This window comes from Euleptes europaea, chromosome 11 (assembly GCF_029931775.1).
Source record: "Euleptes europaea isolate rEulEur1 chromosome 11, rEulEur1.hap1, whole genome shotgun sequence".
NCBI lineage: Eukaryota > Metazoa > Chordata > Lepidosauria > Squamata > Sphaerodactylidae > Euleptes > Euleptes europaea.
In genome coordinates, this window is record NC_079322.1 from 73530914 (window position 1) to 73554483 (window position 23570).

Below are 23570 nucleotides of genomic sequence, written 5' to 3' on the forward strand. Positions count from 1 at the left end.
ACTGCTTGTGTCTGCGGGAAGGAGGGATTGTAGGGCCCTAAAAGCCCAGCATGCCAGGAGAAAGGGCTCCAGGGCATTTTTTTAACCCCACCTTTCTGTTCGAAAGCACGCCCCGGCAGCTTTCCAGAAACCGAACTCCTCCTAAACTGCTGCTCCTGTATTAAAGAGATAGGGTTGCCAGGTCCCTCTTCGCCACTGGCGGGAGGTTATGGGGGCAGAGCCGGAGGAGGGCAGGGCTTGGGGAGGGGAGGGACTTCAATGAATTCGATTTGAAAAGAATTTGCATGCTGGTTTTAATATGTTCGCTCAAATTACATTCCAATATTTTAAAAGCAACAATAAATATATTGCTGAACTTTAAGTTAAAAAACGTTATTTTTAAAACCATCCTTTTTAAACTTTAAGTACTGATTTGTATCCACTCAGAATACAGTTGCAAAGAATCTCTCAAATCTTCCTTTTACTTTAATCAGGGTAACTCGCTGCCCTGCCTACAAGTGAGTGCTTAGCGTTTGTTCAATAACCTCACTGTCTTCATTCGGTTTTAACTGTCCGTTTTCCAAGCTTATGTTGGTGGTCTTGCAGGTCCTAGGGACAAAGAAAAAGGTTACATTTCTTTATATATAAATATTAGGTTCAGAATAATTTTGCAGAAGTGACAGAAGACGGAGGAATTCTAGTGACTAGTGAAGGGAAATTCTCCAGTCGTTAACTGGCTACTCTTTTTCACGGCACGTTTACAGTTGGCACAAAAAGAACTTAACCGACACTGGTTCACACATTCATGGCTATCAAGTGATGACTGCGATTCCAGGTGATGACTTGCAGTTGTGGCTATGCCATTACATAGATCACTAGAGTTGCCAACCTCCAGGGGGTAGCTGGAGATCTCCCGCTATTACAACTGATTTCCAGGCAACAGCTTCTGCTGTAAAAAAGGCAAATTCCATGCTGGCCATAATTAGACGAGGAATAGAGAATAAAACTGCTGATATCATACTGCCCTTGTACAAATCTATGGTGAGACCACACTTGGGATACTGTGTACAGTTCTGGTCACCGCACCTAAAAAAGGATATTTATTAGAGCTTGAGAAGGTGCAGAAAAGAGCAACCAAAATGATCAGGGGACTAGAGCAACTGCCCTATGGGGAGCGGTTAAGACGCTTAGGGCTGCTTAGCTTGGAAAGAAGGCGGCTGAGGGGAGACATGATAGAGGTCTATAAAATTATGCATGGTTTGGAGAGAGTGGACAGGGAGAGGTTTTTTTCCCTCTCCCATAATACTAGAACACAGGGTCATCTGCTAAAGCTGGAGGGTGAGAGATTCAAAACAGATAAAAGGAAGTATTTTTTCACACAACGCACCTGGTTGGCCACTGTGTGAACAGACTGCTGGACTTGATGGGCCTGATGGTCTGATCCAGCAGGGCCTTTCTTATGTTCTTAACAGAGATCAGTTCACCTGGAGAAAATGGCCACTTTGGAAGGTGGACTATGGCGTTATACCCCGTTGACATCCCTCCACTCCCCAAACCCTGCCCTCCTCAGGCTCCAACCCCTCAAATCTCCAGGTATTTCCCAAACTGGAGCTGGCAACCCTGTATCACCAGCCCTCTTCAGATGGCAATATCTAGGCATAAGTCAATATGAGTGGGGAGAGAGCAGGAACAATGATGCTTCAGGTCCTCTTTTTGTATTAAACGGAATACCACATCTGGTTTTGAGTATGACATGGAAGCTGAGAATCTGACTCAGAAGTTTCAACACTGTGGATACCCTATCAGAGTTGTCACATCAGCCAGAATCTGTACTAATTCCAAACTAAGGAAAGCCAGCATAGTGTAAGTGGTTAAGAGTGGTGGTTTGGAGCGGTAGATTCTGATCTGGAGAACCGGGTTGGATTCCCCACTCCTCCACATGAAGCCAGCTGGGTGACCTTGGGCTAGTCACAGCTCTCTCAGCCCCACCTATCTCACAGCGTGTCTGTTGTGGGGGGGAAGGGAAGGTGATTGTAAGCCAGTTTGAGTCTCCCTTAAGTGGGAGAGAAAGTCGGCATATAAAAACCAACTCTGCTTCTGCTTCTTCATAAAACATCCCACCTCTAATCAGGATAGCTCAATCTTTTTTCATTACCATTTTCTCCACTGGCTATGCAGAGTAAGAATATCATCCTTAGACACTGACTGTTGTGGTTTTGTGTAATGTTATCAACACTTCTGCTTTTGATCATTATGTGTACTGCAATACAAGTCTCACCATTTCTTTGAACTTTTTTACAACTATTTTGTATGTAGCTACAATTCATTATATAAATGTCTTGCAACCTCTGGTGCTGCACACGTTTTTTCCTTCTTCTATCAGCGGTTTCTCCCTCCTATTTTTTTTTATTTTTTAAAAGACCAGTCGGACTCACCTCCTGTTCCCTCCAACGTCATCCACCCAATCTGGGAGGTCTTTCCCGCGCGTCTCTGGAAGAAGGAAACAAAGGATTCCTCCAGCCACTGCTGTGCTTCCAAATATTACCACAGGGATGGAGGTGTGGTACTTCTCCAAGAGACCAATCAGAGGTGAGATTATCCCGGCCACTCTGGCGGATACCGAACACACTCCCAAGCCCGTCTGCCTGAGAAGGAAGCGAAACACAGAACCCAGTGAAATATGGACCCAAACCGGTATCGCCACCTTTTGAGAAGACACCCCTTATTTCTGCATATTCCTGCTTTCCACTTTTCCAGTATATCCAATACAGTTTCGAGCTACTCGTCATCAATCTCAGCATTTTATCATAACTGAGAGTTGACACAGAGAGTCAGTGGGGTGTTGTGGTTAGTGTTGAACCAGGATCTGGGACACCCAGATTCAAGTCACCACTTTGCTGGGACCTTGGGACAGATACACACGCTTAGCCTAGCCTGCCTAATGAGATGGTGGAAAGTGCCATCAAGTTGCATGACTTATGGCAGTGTCGCACAGGTAGGGTGGCCAGATCCCTCTTCGCCACCAGCGGGAGGTTTTGGGGCAGAGCCTGAGGAGGGCAGCGTTTGGGGAGGGGAGGGACTTCAATGCCACAGAGGCCAATGGCCAAAGCGGCCATTTTCTCCGGATGGACTGATCTCTATTGGCTGGAGATCAGCTGTAATAGCAGGAGATCTCCAGCTACTACCTGGAGGTTGGCAACCCACAGGGTTTTCAAGGAGCCTGAGGAGGGGAGGTTTGGGGAGCAGAGGAGCTTCAATGGGGTATAATGGCATAGAGTCCCCTGTCCAAGGTAGCCATTTTCTCCAGGTGAACTGATCTCTATCACCTGGAGATAAGTTGTAATCCCAGGAGATCTCCAGCCACCCCCTGGAGTTTGGCATCCTTGCCTGTGACACTCTAGTCTGACCCCTTGTCTGTCTCCACAGCAAAGCAGGAGGGCAAAGGGGAACCCCTAGGTATGAATCGGACTCCAGTGTAAGGCGACAGAATGGGTTGCTGCTGTTATTTCCATTTGGAAACATGGTGAAGGGCAAACTTCACATTTGAAAACGCTTTTGTGGGAAATGACTACTTGTTTCAGACCACCTGTTAGCCTGAACTAGGGTTGCCAGCCTCCAGGTAGTAGCTGGAGATCTCCTGCTATTACAACTGATCACCAGCCGATAGAGATCAGTTCCCCTGGAGAAAATGGCCACTTTGGCAATTGGACTCTATGGCATTGAAGTCCCTCTCCTCCCCAACCCCCCCTCCTCAGGCTCCACCCCAAAAAACCTCCCGATGGTGGAGAGGGGGGACCTGGCAACCCTAGTCTGAACCCATCAATATTACAAAAATAACGTAGGAAACCTCACCGGATGACCGTAGGGAACAGCTCTGCAGAGTACACGTATGAGGTAGAGAAGGAACCAGACATGGAAATCTTCCCAATGATGGCCAACACGGTTATCACCACAGGCAAGTCTGAGGAGAAAAATATATTATTTTTCATGTTGTAAATGAGGTGATGAGGAGACCACACAGATTTCCCCACCTGTCTTCCAATGACTAAAATCCCCAGTTTACACAAAGGCCACAAAACCCCACTAAGAAGACAAGTCTGAATGTGATATAAATGGGTGTGGTGTATGGGGGCAAGGATTCAAGGAGTTTGGGACAGTAAAAAAAAGTGATCCACGGCCCTTCGGCCTAATCAGGTAAATTGTCGATTAAGTGCTGACTGAGTCTGACCACCAACTCCAGCTCCAGACCGCTCTAGCCCTGTTCACAAGTTACAGGAAATGCATGTACGATCTATGGCTTGTTATTTATACGCGCATTGAGTAATGCTCACGTCTCATGTTACATCCAATGCACGTACTGAACGTAAAGCATTTATCCCAGTACTGGTCCTTGTTCTCATTTGTAAAGTGAACACATGTTGGGTCTTTCTTACAAAGAAATGTACGTACTAGATAGATAGATAGATAGATAGATAGATAGATAGATAGATAGATAGATAGATAGATAGATAGATAGATAGATAGATAGATAGACAGACAGACAGACAGACAGACAGACAGACAGACAGACAGACAGACAGACAGACAGACAGACAGATAGATAGATAGATAGATAGATAGATAGATGGATCACACACACATTCGCTGTCACATTGATTTAATTTTATTTGCGGTCAAAGACCAATAAATACACACTATATATAACAATCTTAAAAGGTAAAGGTCCCCTGTGCAAGCACCGGGTCATTCCTGACCCATGGGGTGACGTCACAACCCGACGTTTACTAGGCAGACTTTGTTTATGGGGTGGTTTTGCCAGTGCCTTCCCCAGTCATCTTCCCTTTACCCCCAGCAAGCTGGGTATTCATTTTACCAACCTCGAAAGGATGGAAGGCTGAGTCAACCTTGAGCCGGCTACCTGAAACCAACTTCCGTTGGGATCGAACTTGGGTCCTGAGCAGAGCTTGGACTGCAGCACTGCAGCTTACCACTCTGCGCCACGGGGCTCTTTAAATGCAATCTTACAGCATGTCAAATTAAATAGGATATAAAAACTTATCAAAATTAAAATCAGATTACCGCATAGTAATTTGACAATTATCTCTTTCCTATAAACAAAACAGCCATCAGGTTTCTCCACTTTTGACATCCAGTAGTTTAAGCTCAACTTTATCTGCATCTTTGCTTTTTGATTTACTACCTACTTTAATCTCCGCAACACAAAATTTGGCAACCTGTCTTGTGGTCGAAGGGTTTTCATCCGCCAATAGTTTTCCAAGTTTATATTTGTTAGAGTAACCAGATAGATTTTCCAAAGGTGGGGATAATATGGCAAGTCGATGCTGATTATAAATAGGGCATTTAAAGAAAATATGCCCCCTAGTCTCAACTTCTCCAAGTTCGCATGGACAGATCCTCTTCGCAAGCAGAATCTTATTATACGTACCTTCCATTTCAGCAGGTGGTAGTACATCGCATCTAGCTAGTGTAAAGGTTCAGCGTAGTTTGATTACGCTTAGTTCCGTAAGATATGAGAGAGGCGCTAGTATATATCTGTTTTTTGTAGATGATAAGAAGCCGGGTGTCCTTGCTATGTCATGCTGCCATTCATTCGCTGTCACATGGGAATGGGGCTCCTGACTGCATGAGTAGGGTGGCCAGCCTCCAGGTGGTGGCCGGGCATCTCCCACTATTCCAGCTGATCTCCAGGAGACGGAGATGAGTTCACATGGAGAAAATGAATGCTTTGGAGGGTGGGACTCTACGTAGGGTTGCCAGCTCCGGGTTGGGAAATACCTGGAGATTTTTGGGGCGGAGCCTGAGGAGGGCGGGGTTTGGGGAGGGACTTCAATGCCATAGAGTCCAATTGCCGAAGCGGCCATATTCTCCAGGTGAACTGATCTCCATCGGCTAGAGATCGGTTGTAACAGCAGGAGATCTCCAGCTAGTACCTGGAGGTTGGCAACCCTAACTTCATGGCATTATACCCCATTGAGATTTCAGTCATTGGAAGACTGGTGGGGAAATCTGCGTGGTCCCCACACCACCTCAGTTTCAACTAGGATTGCCAGCTCCCAAACCTCGCCCCCCTCAGGCTCCACCCCCAAAATCTCCAGGTCTTTCCCCAACCTGGAGCTGGCAACCCAATGCATGAGAGATATCCTTGTTGAAGGCAAACCTCTTTCTCCCCTTGATGCTTGGTCATTTCCTGCTTATTGTGGTTTCCAAAGCCCTGTTACGTAGGATCCGTACGTATCTGACTTCCTTGGATGTTCTTGCATGGAATGAGTAGAAACGTATGTGGACCCAGTCTCATTGTGGGTAAAATTAAACTGCCCAAGACTGTCTAAATATGTAGATGGAAACCAATTAAATTCCACCTGCATGGTTACATTGCAGTTCATTGACATGTTGATGTAGGTACATTTATGCAACATGAAATAGATCTGAGCTCTCTAGCTTCTCAATTCTCAGAGTCTGTTCACACAATCCTATTGAGCCCAAAATGGCTACAGTGTTTGGTCAGTCCACTCTTTGAGCTGCTAGCTGAATGAAAATTGGTCATAATACATGCTCTGGTGGGGGGTTTGAACAGTGTTCTGTGTTCATATCAGTGTTCTGTGTTGAACACATGAAGCTGCCTTATACTGAATCAGACCCTTGGTTCATCAAAGTCAGTATTGTCTACTCGGACCGGCAGCGGCGCTCCAGGGTCTCGGGCGGAGGCCTTTCACATCACCTACTTGCCTAGTCCCTTTAACTGGAGATGCCGGGGATTGAACCTGGGACCTTCTGTATGCCAAGCAGATGCTCTACCACTGAGCCACAGCCCCTCCTTTCATAGCATTACTAATGGCTGCCAGCCTATTTGTATCAGTGATATTTTTCCACGTGCACGGCTTTGCAAAAACAAAAACTGCAAACCTGTTCGGCAAAGCATTCCGGTTGTTCAATAGCAAGCTGAACAGACCTAATGACTGATCAACACGATAAGCTCAAGTGCTGAACACGTTTGCCATGAAATGCGCAGCATCCTTAAGCTGTATATTTAATTCTGGCAGACAACTAGGAAAGCCCCAAGTATCAACTGTGCGAGTCATGTTTTTAAAAATCTCCTGCCACGAGGGAAGGACTGCACGAAATGGAATTATACCGGATTTCCATTGCCCTTCATCTTGCTTTTGCGACCTACTGATGCACTTTATGAAATTATTCATGCGGACTCTATAAGGACTGAGTATTGTTCCCGTGGTTCACTCATGCACTTTATGAAATTATTTATGTAGACTGAATAAGGATTGAGAATTTGGGCTCATATTTGTATTGTAAAGCCCTTATTGAAAGTTGGGGTCTTAATTACCTATGTGATACTTTTTTGCTCCAGAATTTTGTTCTTTGTATGTTTTCAATACATATTCTTAATAGCACTAATTGCTATAGTTTGGTCTTCTTATTATAGAAAGAATTGTCTGTGCTACTTTCTTGATTTCCACACTCCCTACTTAGCACTTGCAAGCTGTTTTTTGATTAGTACCTGAAAGTTGCCAACCCTATCTCTCATCTAAGTCCTAACCAGGGTCAACCCTGCTTAGTTTCCAAGACAGGGCTAGTCTGTGCCATCCAGGTCAAGATAAGAAGGAATAGCCATGTGTAGGAGCACAGTCAACTACAAAGATAACCGAGGAGTATGTTTGGGAGGTCAGCTAGAACAGCCTGGGAAAGTCTACGAGAAAAGTGCGATTTCAAAAAATGAATCCAGTGCAAACTACTCTGCCCGTTCCCCAGTCACCCAACCAACAGATTTCCAGACAAAGAAGGCCAAAACCTGGCAGAAGTCGAAGCAAAAACCACCTGACAAACTGGGGCACGTGCTCCAGGGACCTCTCTAAGTGCATTCTGCTGCGCCGACGGATACCTTTCGGAACGACCGTGATGAGAAGGCAAACAGCTCCACCCAGGAGTAAGCAGAGCGCCTGGCATTTCTTCCTCCCCAGCCACTGGAGCAGGAAGATACAGGTGATGCGGGCAGGTATTTCGACAGCACCGAAGATAAGCTGTGTCAAGTAGATATCCAAGCCAAAACTGCCCACATTGAGGCTTAAGCCATAGTATGCCAAGCTGTTGACAAACCTGAATGCAAGAACAGACTGTGCTTCAATAAAGAAGAAGAGCTGGGTTTTATATACCAATTTTCTCTACCTTTTAAGGAGAATCAAAGCGGCTTACAGTCTCCTTCCCTTCCTCTCCCCACAACAGATACCTTGTGAGGTAGAAGAAGAAGAAGAGTTGGTTTTTATATGCTGACTTTCTCTACCACTTAAGGGAAAATCAAACCGGCTTACAATCATCTTCCCTTCCCCTCCTCACAACAGACACCCTGTGAGGTAGGTGGGGCTGAGATAGCTCTAAGAGAAAACTGTGACTAGCCCAAGGTCACTCAGCTGGCTTCGTGTGTAGGGGTGGGGAAACAAATCCAGTTCACCAGATGAGCCTCCGCCGCTCATGTGGAGGAGTGGGGAATCAACCCCGTTCTCCAGATCAGAGTCCACTACTCCAAACCACCGCTCTTATCCACTACACCACGCTGGCTGCTAGGTAGGTGACGCTGAGAGAGTTCTGAGAGAAGTGTGACTAGCCCAAGGTCATCCAGCTAGCTTCATATGTAGGAGTGGGGAAACCAACCTGGTTCACCAGATTAGAGTCCGCCGCTCTCAACCACCACACCATGCTGGCTCTTTTGCCTGGAGTTGGCAACATGAGTGTCACAGTGATCTTCATCTTCAGGTTGTGAAATGTAGGGGTGCCACCTGAGGCAGGCTGGGTTTAGAGAAGGACCTCAGTGGAGTATGATTCCATAGAGTCCTCCAAAGTAGCCATTTTCTCCAGGGGAATGGATTTCAGTAGTCTAGAGATCAGCTGTAATTCTGGGAGATCTCCCCAGGCCCCACCAGGCGGTAGGTAGCCCTATGGGGCTGCTGGTCTAGGATCTGGGTTTAAGTCTCCATTCTGCCATGAAGCTTATTGGATAATCTTGAGACAGTCACAATTTTGCAGATTAAAATGGGGATTGGGGAGAGAACCAAGTATACCACCCCAATTTGCTTGGTGGAAGAGTGGGGTAAAAATGCACAGATAGAAACAAGTGGCCAACAGAACAGCTCCCCTCCCACACTGTCCAAGTCTGTTGTATATGGAGTCCTAGCAATTGCAGTCTTGAGCTTTTCTTTTTAAAAGTTTGTAGTCCTCATGGGGGCAGAAATTTTTAAAATGTGACTTTAAAATTTAGAATCAAGTTGGAAGGAGCCATACAGGCCATCTAGTCCAACCCCCTGCTCAATGCAGGATCAGCCTAGAGCATCCCTGACAAGTGCTTGTCCAGCCTCTGCTTAAAGACTGACAGTGAGGGAGGAGCTCACCACCTCCCTAGGTATCTGATTCCACAGCTGAACTACTCTTACTGTAAAACATTTTTTCCTAATATTCAACTGGCACCTTTCCACCTGTAATTTAAACCCATTATTGCGAGTCCTCTCCTCTCCTGCCAACAGGAACAGCTCCCTGCCCTCCTCTAAGGGACAGCCCTTCAAATACTTCAAGAGAGCAATCGTGACCCCCCCCTCCACCTCCTCTTCTCCAAACTAAACATTCCCAAGTCCCTCAGCCTTTCCTCGCAGGGCTTGGTCTCCAGGCCGAGCATGCAACTACTGAGTAAAGCCACCTGATATGAAAGGTAGTTTCCAGTCAAGCAGCACCTTAGAGAAAGACCAATGAGAATTTCAGGATATGAGATTTCAAGAGCCAAAGCTGTCTTCACTAGACACAAGTAGGAATGGAGATCCTTGAGTCTTTTTATCCCAATCAGAAGGTGGGATGTTGCAAACCAGGTATTCAGGATGGAAAGATATAATGCACAATGTCGTCAGCTTGATTAGAACTTGGCAGGAGGGGAGGAACTGCCTGGGGGCGGAAAGTTAGAATCTGTAGTGAGATAAGAATCCCGTGTCCCTATTCAGCCAGGAAGTCTGCTAAAGTAACCATACAGGGCAGGCTCACCAGACTGATGACATGAGCAGAGTCACCTTCCTTAAGTGGGGATTTCTGAAGAGATCCAGAATACTCCCAGAGCTGGCCTTCACCTCCGGTTGGAGCTTTTTTTGAAAGAAAGAAAGAAAGAAAGAAAGAAAGAAAGAAAGAAAGAAAGAAAGAAAGAAAGAAAGAAAGAAAGAAAGAAAGAAAGAAAGAAAGAAAGAAGGAAGGAAGGAAGGAAGGAAGGAAGGAAGGAAGGAAGGAAGGAAGGAAGGAAGGAAGGAAGGAAGGAAGGAAGGAAGGGAAGAAAGAAAGAAAGAAAGAAAGAAAGAAAGAAAGAAAGAAAGAAAGAAAGAAAGAAAGAAAGAAAGAAGGAAGGAAGGAAGGAAGGAGGAAGGAAGGAAGGAAGGAAGGAAGGAAGGAAGGAAGGAAGGAAGGAAGGAAGGAAGGAAGGAAGGAAGGAAGGAAGGAAGAAAGAAAGAAAGAAAGAAAGAAAGAAAGAAAGAAGGAAGGAAGGAAGGAAGGAAGGAAGGAAGGAAGGAAGGAAGGAAGGAAGGAAGGAAGGAAGGAAGGAAGGAAAGAAAGAAAGAAAGAAAGAAAGAAAGAAAGAAAGAAAGAAAGAAAGAAAGAAAGAAAGAAAGAAAGAAAGAAAGGTCAAAATATACGAACATGTCAAACAACAGATTCTGGAGGTCTTCTGTCAATAGAGATCAGTTCACCTGGAGAAATATGCCATAGGACTCTATGGCATTGAAGTTCCTCCCCTCCCCAAACCCCACCCTCCTCAGGCTCCGCCCCCCCCCCCAAAAAAAACCCACCAGTGGCAAAGAGGGTCCTGGCAACCCCATGTTCACCTTTGGCAAACAAGATCAGGGGTTATATTTGACTCATGCGACGCTGAACTCTGTTGGACTTCGCCATCTAGCGGTCAGCAAAAAGAAGCGTCACTCCTGCCTGAAACCACTGTGTGGCTTCAACAACCTTAAATTCTAATGTCAAAGCAAATAGAGCATTCGTCATATATTTCTCTTTACTGCAGGGAACTTCCTTATTTTTCAAGCTTATCTAGCTAGTCTTTCAAGACTAGTGGTGAAAGCGATTGACCCACTCCGGAGGGCGCGTTTCCTGCATTTGCTTTGAACCGCTTGCTTCCTTACGCTGCCTTCAGTCCGTTAGGATGTTGTATAAATTCTACAAAGAGGACTACTCTCACTAGTGGATTGGAACTGTGAATGCATTTTCTCCCTTTGGAGATTATTTGGACTTCTTTCCTAGCACTAGTTTAGTAATGTAGTTTTTGTAGTATTATAGATTATTAGTTATTGTAAGGTTGATACAGTGCTGTATAGTAATATAAGTGATTGTCCTAATAGATTTTTTGCATATCCGAGCCCCAGTGCTGTTTATTTGATTACTAACCTCCAGGTGGGGCCTGGAGATCTCTTGGAATTACAACTGATCTCCAGATGACAGAGATTAGTTCTCTTGGAGGGTGGACTCTGTGGCACTATATCCTGCTGAACTCCCTCTACCACCACCCAAAAAAAACCCAACACCTGGAGATTGGCAACCTTAGTCACGTGATTTTAAAAAACTTAATTATGCTTTAGAGACAAATATGACAGCTTTGCTGTGACTCAGGACCAACAACAGCCACCAGGCTTCAAGCCAAGCTCTCCGACTCTATGCTCTGGCCCCACTCCCAATGCCTGGAGAACCGGGTTCGATTCCCCGCTCCTCCACATGAAGCCTGCTGGGTGACCTTGGGCCAGTCACAGTTCTCGCTGAACTCTCTCAGCCCACGCGGAGGCAGGCAATGGCAAACCACAGCCGAACGTTTCTTGCCTTGAAACCCCTATAGGGTTGCCATACGTCAGCAGTGACTTGACGGCACTTCCCAACACCACCAGAATCAACCCTAGAAAAAAGGACCAATCCATAAGAAAGAGAGATTCTTTAACCTTTGCCCCTTCACTTAGAAACTGTGTTTTTTCACCCCAACCCTCTTCCAAAACTCCTAGGCCATTTATGCAGGGTCAATTTTGATGCTCACTCAAAGCTATTTTTTTAAATGCGACCTTTAAAATGCCTATTCACAGTCCCTATGCAAAAGGAGAAATTCCACCACCACCCCCTCACTTCTTTGCATAGCCACTAGCAACCGCAATTCCATAGCTAACGCACTGCTGTGATTTTGCATGCTTCCTTGAGGTGATTCTTCGAGGCAGGGGTGGAGCAAACACAAAAGGTCACGTTAAAGGGGCTCTTAAGAAATGTGAAGCAGGTATTAGCAGTCACTTCCTGAATGGCGGTTCAGCATGAAAAACTAAAAAAAAATATGTGGGGCAATTCAGCTTGGAACGCGCTGCTAATTACCAAGCATAAATGGCCTTAGAGTGCATTTCTATTCACTTTTTGGGCCTGTCAGTCACTAAAATAATCTTTTGCAGACAATGGATACTTTAAATCCAAACCTCCCTCACCTGTTCTAAGAGTTCAGTTGGGATGGTCCGTTTGTTCATCACAGCGGCCTTTTGGAGAAGCTTTTTGGCTTCTTCTACCTTCCCTTTGGTCACGAGCCACCGAGCGGATTCAGGGAGAAGCCTGGAAAAGATGCAGGGGTACAAACCAGTCATTTCTATTTTGCATCCAACCCTACCAGTTGTACATTTTTATCCCACCTTTCTCCCCATCGGAGCCCCAAAGAGGCTTACATAGTACTCCTCACCTCCAGTTAATCCTCACCACAACCCGATGAGGTAGGTTAGGCTGTGTGAATGGCCCAAGGTCACTCAGCAAGCTCCATGGCAGAGCGGAGATTTGAACCTGGGTCTCCTATGTCCTCGTCCAGCACACTGGCCACACCACCATATACTGGCAAAAAAATATTAACCCCGCGCGCCCGGCAGTCTGTCAATGTATATGCTGCTATAACGGACATGGGAGTCTGAATTAAATCATTTTATGGGTTATTTATATTGTGAGCTTGGATGAAGTTTTATTTTATTATGATGTGAACAGCCTGAGATGCAAACTGTTGAAATCAATCAATAAACAGCCACCCCCCTTCTGGAAGCCTGGGGACAGATAATACAGGCTACAATAAATCAGGTGAGAAAAGTCACAAAGAAGGCCAAGAGGCCAAGTCTGGCAAACCAAAATATAATCCTTTTCTAAGGCAGATGGAGCCCCGTGGTGCAGAATGGTAAGCTGCAGTACTGCAGTCCAAGCTCAGCTCACAACCCGAGTTCGATCTTGGCGGAAGTCGGTTTCAGGTAGCCGGCTCAAGGTTGACTCAGCCTTCCATCCTTCCGAGGTGGGTCAAAGGAGGACCCAGCTTGCTGGGGGTAAAGGGAAGATGACTGGGGAAGGCACTGGCAAACCACCCCGTAAACAAAGTCTGCCTAGTAAACATTGGGATGTGACATCACCCCATGGGTCAGGAATGACCCGGTGCTTGCACCAAGGTACCTTTACCTTTTTAAGGCAGATGGATATGAAAGAAGGGCTTTGAAATTGCTAATGTTATTCGAATAAAGCGTGCATTTATGTTCCTTAGAGGCTGGAAGGGTGTCAGGGAGGAAATTAGTACTGGCAACCAACAGGAGATTGCAGGGGGCAGGGACCCAACCAACCAGTAGCATACGGATGCCGGGACACCACTTCCAGTGCAAATAAGAAGTGATGTCATCATGCTGGCACAGCGCTGTAGGAGTCATCAAAACTCAATGGTTTGACCATAACTTTTTGGCTGAATCTTAGAGCGTCTCAGCTACATGATGACTTCACTTCCATGATGTCAAGCGTGAAGCTGAAACCCACCCCCCACCCCATTATGGCTGCCCTAGTGGCAATAGGGCCGTTAGATGCCCAAAATGTAAAAGGTAACACTGAAGTAAATAAATTGCAGAGATGCAGAAGCCCTTTTTTGCTCACAGCAGGTGATCCTAGAGAGACAACCCAACCTGAACCAAAGTCTGTTCCGCATCGAAGAGAGCTGACAATAGTCAGATTGAATTGGCAAATCAAAAATTAACAAGCTGCAAAGGCCAAATGGCTCCTATCCTAGAACCTTTGACCTCAAGAGTGTTACGTCGCATCATTTTAGTTACTAATTCATCATTAAAACTGGCCTCTTGTCCAGAGACTAGGGAAGACAGATTGTGTTAGCACCTAGCTTGAAAGAAGAACGCAGAAGAGCTGCCTTCCAATGGCAAATTCACCAGCTTAACTTCTGACCCAGCCAAATTAATGGAAAACATGATTCAGGCTAAAACTGGTCAACATACAATCTTTACCAGGGCATAGTAGGGTTGCCAACCTCCAGGTACTAGCTGGAGCATTCCTGCTATTACAACTGACCTCCAGTAGATAGAGATCAGTTCCCCTGGAAAAAATGGCCACTTTGGCAATTTGGCATTGAAGTCCCTCCCCTGCCCAAACCCCGCCCTCCTCAGGTTTCACCCCCAAAAAACCCTCTCCAAACCCCACCCTCTCCAAAATCTTTCCCAACCAGGAGCTGGCAACCCTACTGATTGGGCCCTTCATGCCTCATACTTGGCCAATACATCAGGGCATGCCCTGACTGAAGAGGGGGGTTGTCTGGGAAGGCAGGGTGCTCTGGGCACTCCCTAGAGTTACCAACCTCCAGGTGGGGCCTGGAGATCTCCCAGAATTACAACTGATTGCCAGACCACAGAGATCAGTTCCCCTGGAGAAAGTGGATGCTGAGGTTCTTTATTTCCCTGAACACCACCCTCCCCAGACTTTACCACCAGATCTCTAGGAATTTAATAATCCAGAGTTGGCAACCTTCACCCTCCCGTCAAAGCTAGAACCAGAGTGGTGGCAGCCAGTTAAGGTCCGGGGCAGGAAGGAAGGAGAGGGTGTAGAGTTGGAGGGCTTGTTGGAAGAGGCTCCCTTTCCAACGGCCCCACCCCTTCCCGTGACAACCCCTTTTAAAGTCCTGGCTATTCCTAAGGTTGCTACATTCCTCTTCGCTACCGGCGGGAGGTTTTTGGGGCAGAGCCTAAGGAGGGCAGGGTTTGGGGAGGGGAGGGACTTCAATGCCATAGAGTCCAATGACCAAAGCGGCTATTTTCTCCAGGGGAACTGATCTCTATTGGCTGGAGATCAGTTGTAATCCCTGGAGATCTCCAGCCACCACCTGGAGGTTGGCAACCCTATGTGGACTGGCCATAAACTCCCATTTACTTTATATAGTGTGGCTGGGTTTGTAGGTCTGAATGCTCAACTTCACCACTGGGTTGTAGGGTTTCCAGGTCCCTCTTCGCCACCGGCGGGAGGTTTTTGGGGCGGAGCCTGAGGAGGGCGGGGTTTGGGGAGGGGAGGGTCTTCAATGTCATAGAGTCCAATTGCCAAAGTGGCCATTTTCTCCAGGGGAAGTGATCTCTATCGACTGGAGATCAATTGTAATAGCTGGAGATCTCCAGCTGATACCTGGGGGTTGGCAACCCTAGCTATACCACAATGTTCAATATCTTGAAAACAATTAAACTGCAATACCCAGACTTTCTGAGTGAACGAATGATCCTAAAAGCAGATCGGTAGCACTGATATACCCCCCAAGTCCCCAGTGCTCTTTTCTCCAATGGGAACTCATCTTTGGAAGGCTTCCTACAACTCCCGGCAGAGCAAGAATTTTGATTGCCCACATACGTGACACATTGAGGAAGGGTATTCTTTGGTCTGGTGCAATGAATTAGTCTGATCTGCCACTCACCAGAGGTAGAAAACGAGGATAAATATGGGCGCAGACCCAGTCACCTGCAGCAGCCGCCAGTCGCGGATGGCATAAGCTAAGCCGGCCAGAATCATCTGCCCCACGGCAAAGCCCACGTGGGTGACAATGACCGTGTGCGGACGGTAGGCGACCCCAACCCATTCAGTACCTAAGGGGCATTAAGACACAGTGAGGGGGTTGCAAATTCTGGGACAGTTGTATGAGCACTAGTAGTTGAAGCAGAAGCAGTCAGAGGCATACTAGTTGGAGCTCCTACACAACAATTTCAACTCTTGATGAGTGTCTGCACTCTGTGTGACTTGGAACATATTTGGAGTTTTCTGTTTGTTTTAAAGAAAATTACATTTATTTCTTGCCTTTTCTCCAACACTGAATTCAAGTCAGAATTCCTTGGAAGTCTTCCACCCAGTGCTGACCAGATCCACACCTGCTTAGATTTCCAACAGTAGCTTTCTCAGTTAGGGTTGCCGACCTCCAGGTGGGGCCTAGAGGTTTTCCAGAATTACAGTGAATTTCCAGACATCAGAGATTAGTTCCTCTGGATAAAATGGCTGCCTCGGAAGGTGGACTCTATGGCATTATATCCTGCTGGGGACCCTTGCCCTCCCTAGGATCCACCCCCAAATCTCCAGGAAATTCCTAACCTGGAGCCGGCAGCCCTATTTCTCATGACCTTCGGACCGAGCCAGACACCTTTCAGTTGCATGATGCCAGTTTTAGTCAAAGCCAGTAGTTCATGAAACCTTACAAAAGCAAAATATTGGAGTCTTGTAGCACTTTAATGTTCAGATCATGAAGTCTCATTACTGATATTTTGAAGAAGACATGATCCGCTTGCCTTACACAAAAAGTGGGATGCATCACAGATCAAAAAGTCATAACATTTTTAGGGATTTCTCCACCCTGAGTTGGAACAACTAGACACAGATTATTCCAAAATAACAAGTTGTACTATTGGGAAAGTGGCCCCTCCCTTATCATAAAGTGACTTTGCACAGTAGATGGAATCTTTTTTAGTTTCTAAGGAACCATATTTCAGAAAATGCTTCTGGTCTGGCCACCCCAATAGATTTGCGAGTATATCCTAGGCCTTCCAGTTTTTTTTACTTGAGCTAGGAGAAAGCAGCCTGGTAAACTCAGACATCAAAATCGGTGAGGCAAATGTGATTTATGTGGGTGGAGGTCCATTTTGAACAAAATGGTTGAGCTCAGTTTCGATGCTCCAAAAGGCAGCACAGGTGGGACAAGCGAGCTGATGTGCAGAAAGCTGATTCAACACCTATTTGCATGTATCTGTGCCTAACGCAGCACCAGCATTACCTGGAAGTGTTCCAGCCAGATGCACATTATAGTTTACATCAGCGATTCTCAACATGGGCCATGTGCCACCCCTTTCCCTGGAGGTGATCTGCAAATCTTGAGAGGTAGTCAGAACTTGGGGGGCATTTGGGATTTAAGACAGCAGCTTTCCTTCCCCTGCAATGGCTTTCAACAGTCAACAGCAAAGAGCCATTTTATACGGATTGCCCTGGCTTGAGTATAAAATCCCAAATTTCTCCCTCGGGCGCTTAAGAAGTGGCACTCCGCAAAAAGGGATCAAGCCTAACATATTAACACACCAGTCAGGCATGGGCCTCATCGAGTGATGTCCATGTGTCATAAGCGCACGCGTGTGTAAGTAAAGTGCTTGTCAAGTCACAGCCAATTTCTGGCAACTCCGTAGGGTTTTCAAGCCAAGAGATGTTCTGAGGTGGTTCCCATTGCCAGCCTCTATGTAGCAACCCCGGATTTCCTTGGTGATCTCCCATTCAAGTAAAAATCAGGGGTGGCCCTGTTTAAGCTCTCCGGGATCAGAGGAGCATGCCTAATATCTAAGTGCTTTGGAAGACAGGCAGGATGCTGCTGCTGCAGTCGTCTTGTTTGTGGGCTTCCTGGAGGCACCTGGTTGGGCCACTGTGTGAACAGACTGCTGGACTGGATGGGCCTTGGCCTGATCCAGCATGGCCTTTCTTATGTTCTTAAGCTTCCAAGATCTGACAAGATCAGGCTAGCCTGGGCCATCTAGGTCAAGGCAAGAGGCGAACAGAGGTGGTTTGTGCCACTCCCTGCCTCTGCATAGCGACCCTGGACTTCCTTGGTGGTCTCCCATCCAAGTACTAACCAGGGCCAATCCTACTTAGCTTCTGAGATCTGATGAGCTCAGTCTAGCCTGGGCCATCCAGATGCACCATGAACATAAATCATGACTCTACCTACATAAAGGCACCTTGTCTGGGGCGTTGTTCCTGTGTCCTAATTTTTGTGGCTTTGTGGGGACGTTCAATGATCATGCTGCATGCTTGGCAGTTGGCAGTGGATTTAATGTTAAGAACTGCTGGGCCTACGTCCGGCACGTCAGATGCTCCTAGCAATGAAAAGCAGCCTTGTATGTCAGGGGACTCTTACCTAGACCTAGAGAAGATATTGTGAGTCCAGAAATAGCAAAGCCCAAGAGAAATCGGAGCACGCAGTAGAGAGGGAAATTCGGGACGAAGGCGGCAGCGATTCCACATACACCTTGCATGAGCAAAGACCACAAGATCATGGGCCGTCGTCCGAACCTGGGAGGACAAAATGCATTTTACTGTCTCAGCAGGTAACACCAACTCTCTGGACCTGAAAAGCAGCGACATTCATGGAAATACTGGGAGAGCCAGAAATTCCAGGAGATGTGTGCCCTGGGGGACCTTGTCAGCTTCCGCAGGGCTTGCAAGACAGAGCTGTACCAAGGGGCTTTTAATTAGTCGTCATGTATGTCTTGAAATTCTTGTATTGTTCTCACCGGATCATTTTACTGTTCGGTTGTTGGACGCAGCTGTGTTCCGATAGGAGATTTATATGGTTGGTTTTAAATTGTATTACGTTTATTTATTAAAATTGTCTGCTGAATTGTATTTTACTTTGTTGTAAGCCACTTGAGCCTCACTTGTCACAAGAAGAACACACGAAGCTGCCTTATACTGAACCATACCCCTGGTCCATCAAAGTCAGTATTTTCTACTCAGACCGGCAGCGGCTCCCCAGGGTCTCAGGCAGGGGTCTTTCACATCACCTACTTGCCTAGTCCCTTTAACTGGAGATGCCGGGGATTGAACCTGGGACCTTCTGCATGCCAAGCAGATGCTCTACCACTGAGCCACGGGAGTGAACCAAGGGAGTGGTGAAGTATACATTTGATGAATAAATAAAATAAATCAATAAAATCTGTTTTGATTTGAATTCTTCCCTGTCACATTATTATCCCACTCCCCAGAAGCTCAGGATGGTGCACACCTGTCACACTGGGGAGCCAGCGAGGGGTAGTGGTTAAGAACAGGGGTTTAGAGCGGTGGAATCTGATCTGGAGAATCCAGGTTTGATTCCCCACTCCTCCACATGAGTGGCGGAGGCTAATCTGGTGAACTGGATTTGTTTCCCCACTCCTACACATGAAGCCAGCTGGGTGACCTTGGGCTAGTCACAGTTCTCTCTGAACTCTCTCAGCTCCACCTACCTCACAGGGTGTCTGTTGTGGGGAGGGGAAGGTGATTGTAAGCTGGTTTGATTCTCCCTTAAGTGGTAGAGAAAGTCAGCATATAAAAACCAACTCTTCTTCTTCTTTAACCTCACAACAACCCTGTGAGGCAAGAGATAGACTGGCCTGAGATCACCCACTCCACAACAGAGTGGAGATTTGAACCAGGGTCTCCCAGGTCACATGAACACATGAATCTGCCTTGTACTGAACCGGACCATTGGTCCACTAAAGTCAGTGTTGTTCACTTGGTCTGGCAGCAGCTCTCCAGCATCTCAGGCAGAGAAGGAGCTTAGCCATTCCCTGCCACCTGAGCCTTTGAATGGGAGATGCTGTCCAGGATTGAACCTGGCCCTTCTGCATGCCAAGCAGGTGTTCCACCACTGAGCCATGTTTCCTCCCCCTAAATGGAATGGGCTGCATTCAAGGTGTACGTCCAAATTCATCCACACATAAAGATTTCTATCCCATCCTTCGACTTAAAAAGAAATAAAATTACAACATCAAATAAAATAAGACAGAATGAGTAACAGAGACCGCAGTACAGCAGCCCCAGTTAAAAACCTCTCCCACGGTCCATTCAAATCTAGCTTTAAAACGGTGGCATCTTTAAATTCAGCTGTATTACAGCACTGATACAAAAAACAAAAATATAAACCAGGAAAAGCCCAGCAATCAACTATGAAGAGATTGCTCCTTTAGCCATGTCTGGACTCCTCAGGCCCTTTAGGGGGGGAAAGAACCTCTTAACTTTCCTCCATAAAGCCGTCAGTCTCTGAGACTATCAGCAATCACGGCCAATTTAACAAATAAATAACAAATAAAAAAGGACTTGCAGTCAACCAAAGGTTCTCTGTTGAGGCCACCGTTGCTGAATGACACCATCCCCTCCACCGAGGGCATCCCAGCCAATCAATACTTTGATGCCCATTGCTCTGAAAGATGGTTTCCAACGTCTTTCTTGGTGATGGAAAGTGCCATCAAGCGGCAGACGACATACGGTGACCCCATAGGGTTTTCAAGGCAGGAAATGAACAGAGGTGGTTTTGCCAGTGCCTCCCTCTGCATAGCAATCCTGGACTTCCTTGGCGGTCTCCCATTCAAGTATTAACCAGGGCTGACCCTGCTTAATTTCTGAGATCTGACAAGAACGGGCTAGCATCTTCCTTACCAGTCACTTAAGGGGCCAAATCCCAGCGCTCCGAAGAGAAGACCCATCATGTAAATGGACTGCGAGATATCATTTAGATCTTTTCTGTCACACACCAGGTCAAACTGCAGAAAAGACAAAAATAGAGAAATCTGACGGGGAGGGGGAAACAATGGCATATGTTGGAGCAACCAAGCTACAAATCAAGGGAATTCAAATTTGACCATCAATAGTGGCCTTAATCAAGCCTTTCTCTCTCCCTCTCCACCTCCGCCTCCCATTTCAAATGTGGCAACCACACAGGGCCAGTGTCACCATCTGAGGTTGGCAGAGCCAGACACTGGCATATTTATGTGCGGACTGGAAGTCAGCAGTCAGCTGCCAGTTCACAAGGGGTCCATCCATGGGCATTGATAACGTCAAATAGTAAAGAATCCTCTGACTTTTTGTAAATTCCCCTGTGGAATTTCATCCCGTACAATGTCTGTTTTCCTTCCACCCTCGACGTTGGACAAACAGGCCAGCCCTTGCGACAAAGATGAAATGGACATAGATTGTTTTAAAAATGTGATTTATAGGTTAATAGCATGACTTAATAACTAATGCATAGTTTAGGGGAGACAAGTACTATGGAATCCCGAGGCCTGACCTAGACTCAGAGAGTAACTGCACTTAAGAGAGGTTTGATTAAGAGTGTATTGTATAGGCACAGGCATGATGTATTTCTTATATTTTTCAAACTGTTTTCCCCCTTTTTCTTTTCTGTATCCTATATATTAAAAAAAATATTTTAAAAAAAGATGAAATGGACATAAGTCTGACATCAGAAACCACAACATTCAGAAACCACTGGGGGAACTTTTTAACCTTCCAGGACATTCAGTTGCTGATTTAAGCGTAGCAGTTCTCTTACTAACTAAGGGATTTCAAAGGGAGATTAGAGACTGCGGAATTACAACTAATAATGAAGCTCAAGACAATATGTTCTCCTGGATTGAATAGAGACCTGGGATTCCTGTCTCATGACCAATGCCGGTTTCTCTACGCCTACCACCCCTCTGCATATCACACCTAATCCAATCATACCTGCTAATGTCATTTACTTGCTTTTGACATTTACATTGCCATTGTGTGTCTAATTCACTCTTCTTCTACTTAAGGATAGATGGACTCACTTTCTAGCTGTATCTGAAGGAGTGAGCTGTGGCTCAGGAAAGCTCCATACCCTGCCAGAAATGTTGTTAGTCTTTAAGGTGCTACCGGTCTCTTGCTCTTTTCTACTGCTACGGACAGACTTGCACGGCTACCCATCATGATCAATGTCTGTTTCGTCGTCTCCTTGTCCAGACTTTACAATATCGCCCACAAAGCCAAGAGAAACCAACATTAATTCGTCAACAATTCCAAACCTGCGTGACCAACGAGGGCTCCCGCTTAGAAGGGTATACCCATCCATCCCGGCACCTCTCGGTAGAATTAAGCCCATATCGCACAATCGCTTCAAGGTCCTGGTCCACCGGAGCGTACATCAGACATTCCTCAAACGTCCCATCCAGCTTCCTCGGAAGCGTTAAGTTCAGCCGCTCTTCCTCGGTCAGGTTGAAACTGATATCGGCAAGCCAACCGGTGTTGCAGTAATGGGGCTCTTGCGCAACCATGAACAACTGGCTAAACATGTGGAAGCCAATGCTGGGGGAGGACAGAGTGATCAGTAGCACCAGCCAAACCTGGAACCGCCCAAACTCATTCAGCGATTTGAGGATTTCCCCTACTCCGGTCATCGTCTTTCAAATTTGGGTTCCCAGATCCTAGTCCCGACACCTTAACCACTACACCACGCTGGCTCTCGAAGGCCTTATATAAGTAATAAATCATCAAGTGTTTTAACCCAGTCAGTTAACAGTCTAATTAAACGAGAGGCTATTTAAAAAAAAAAAAATCTTGCTCTGGGGCTTCTTTTCCTAATGCCCAGTAGGCAAAAAATTCTCCAGAACCGAGGCCGTTACCTCTGTCTCTTCCATCTTTCCACTCTTCCCTCTATGGTTCTGCTCTGCCCCAAGAGACTTTCCCACTCGGCATCTGGAATTAATATTTAAACCCAGAATAAACTTTCCGATGGCATCTAGAAGGGGGGGGGAAGAGTCACTGGACCTTTTGCTAATACAGTCCTAACGGGTTACACATTTGCAGCAGCATTTGGGTAACCTCTTCACTGCCTTTCCTCCAGGTTGGTAGGCAAGGCCAGAGCCAGCAGGCCTAGTGGATGGAAGAGACAGAGGTAACAGCCTCGGTTCTGGAGAATTGTTTGCCTACTGGGCATTAGGAAAAGATGCCCCAGAGCAAGATTAAAAAAAAAAATAGCCTCTCGTTAAATTACGCTGTTAACTGACTGGGTTAAAACTCTTGATTACTTTTTACTTCTATAAGGCCTTTGAGAGCCAGCGTGGTGCAGTGGTTAAGGTGTCGGACTAGGGTCTGGGAAGCCCAAATTTGAAATCCCCACTCTACCATGAAAACTTGTTGGGTGACCTTGGGCAGGTCACATAACTCTCAGCCTCGACCCTGGCTGGTATTTGGATGGGAGACCTCCGAGGAATATCAGGGGCATGAAGACGAGGCAGGCGATGGCAAACCACTTCTGAATGTCTCTTGCCTTGAAAACCCTACAACTGGGCTGGGGAACCTTTTTTTCTGCCAAGGGCCATTTGGATATTTATAATATCATTGGCGGGCCTTACAAAATTGTCAACTTAAAATTAGCCTGCTATATTCTTGGGCAGTCCTAGCAGCTCCATAGCTAATGACTCTTCTTCAAGGGGGGGGGGAAGGTTCCTTTTCTTGGCAAAACAAACTCAAATCTGCCTTGAATACAGGCTATTCCTGTCCGCGGGAGGGGGCGGATCACCAGTCTTAGATCCTTCTGAGCTAGAGATCTGCCAGGACCCACGAAGGGCCAGACCAAATGCTTTTGCGGGCCTTATACGGCCCCCTGGCCTGACGTTCCCCACCCCTGCCCTACAGGGTTGCCATAAGTCAGCTGTATCTTGACGGCAACAAAAATTTATATATAAGGCTAGAACAGTGATTCATGAAGCACA

At 46.4% G+C, this 23570-nt stretch overlaps 1 protein-coding gene across 1 annotated transcript; it reads right to left on the minus strand.

The window, feature by feature from the left end:
• Nucleotides 1-491: 491 nt before the first annotated feature.
• On the minus strand, nucleotides 492-22253 carry LOC130484232 (solute carrier family 22 member 13-like). The gene is made up of 10 exons (XM_056857133.1): nucleotides 21882-22253; nucleotides 20494-20597; nucleotides 18215-18369; nucleotides 15749-15917; nucleotides 12489-12609; nucleotides 10033-10127; nucleotides 7895-8109; nucleotides 3832-3940; nucleotides 2415-2624; nucleotides 492-588 (listed from the first exon to the last, which is right to left on the minus strand). The coding sequence occupies exons 1-10, from the start codon at nucleotides 22251-22253 to the stop codon at nucleotides 492-494; spliced, it is 1647 nt and encodes a 548-aa protein (XP_056713111.1).
• Between the last annotated feature and the right edge of the window lie 1317 nt (nucleotides 22254-23570).

What these genes read in the sequence shown, in the direction of transcription:
- LOC130484232 (XM_056857133.1), bottom strand. Translation starts at nt 22,253, where the DNA reads ATGACCGGAGTAGGGGAAATCCTCAAATCGCTGAATGAGTTTGGGCGG. An exon ending in TTTGGCCCCTTAAGTGACTG is followed by an intron (nt 18,370 to 20,493) that starts GTAAGGAAGATG and finishes TTGTCCTCCCAG; the next exon opens with GTTCGGACGACGGCCCATGA. An exon ending in CTGCTCATGTCATCAGTCTG is followed by an intron (nt 8,110 to 10,032) that starts GTGAGCCTGCCC and finishes TCTTGCATTCAG; the next exon opens with GTTTGTCAACAGCTTGGCAT.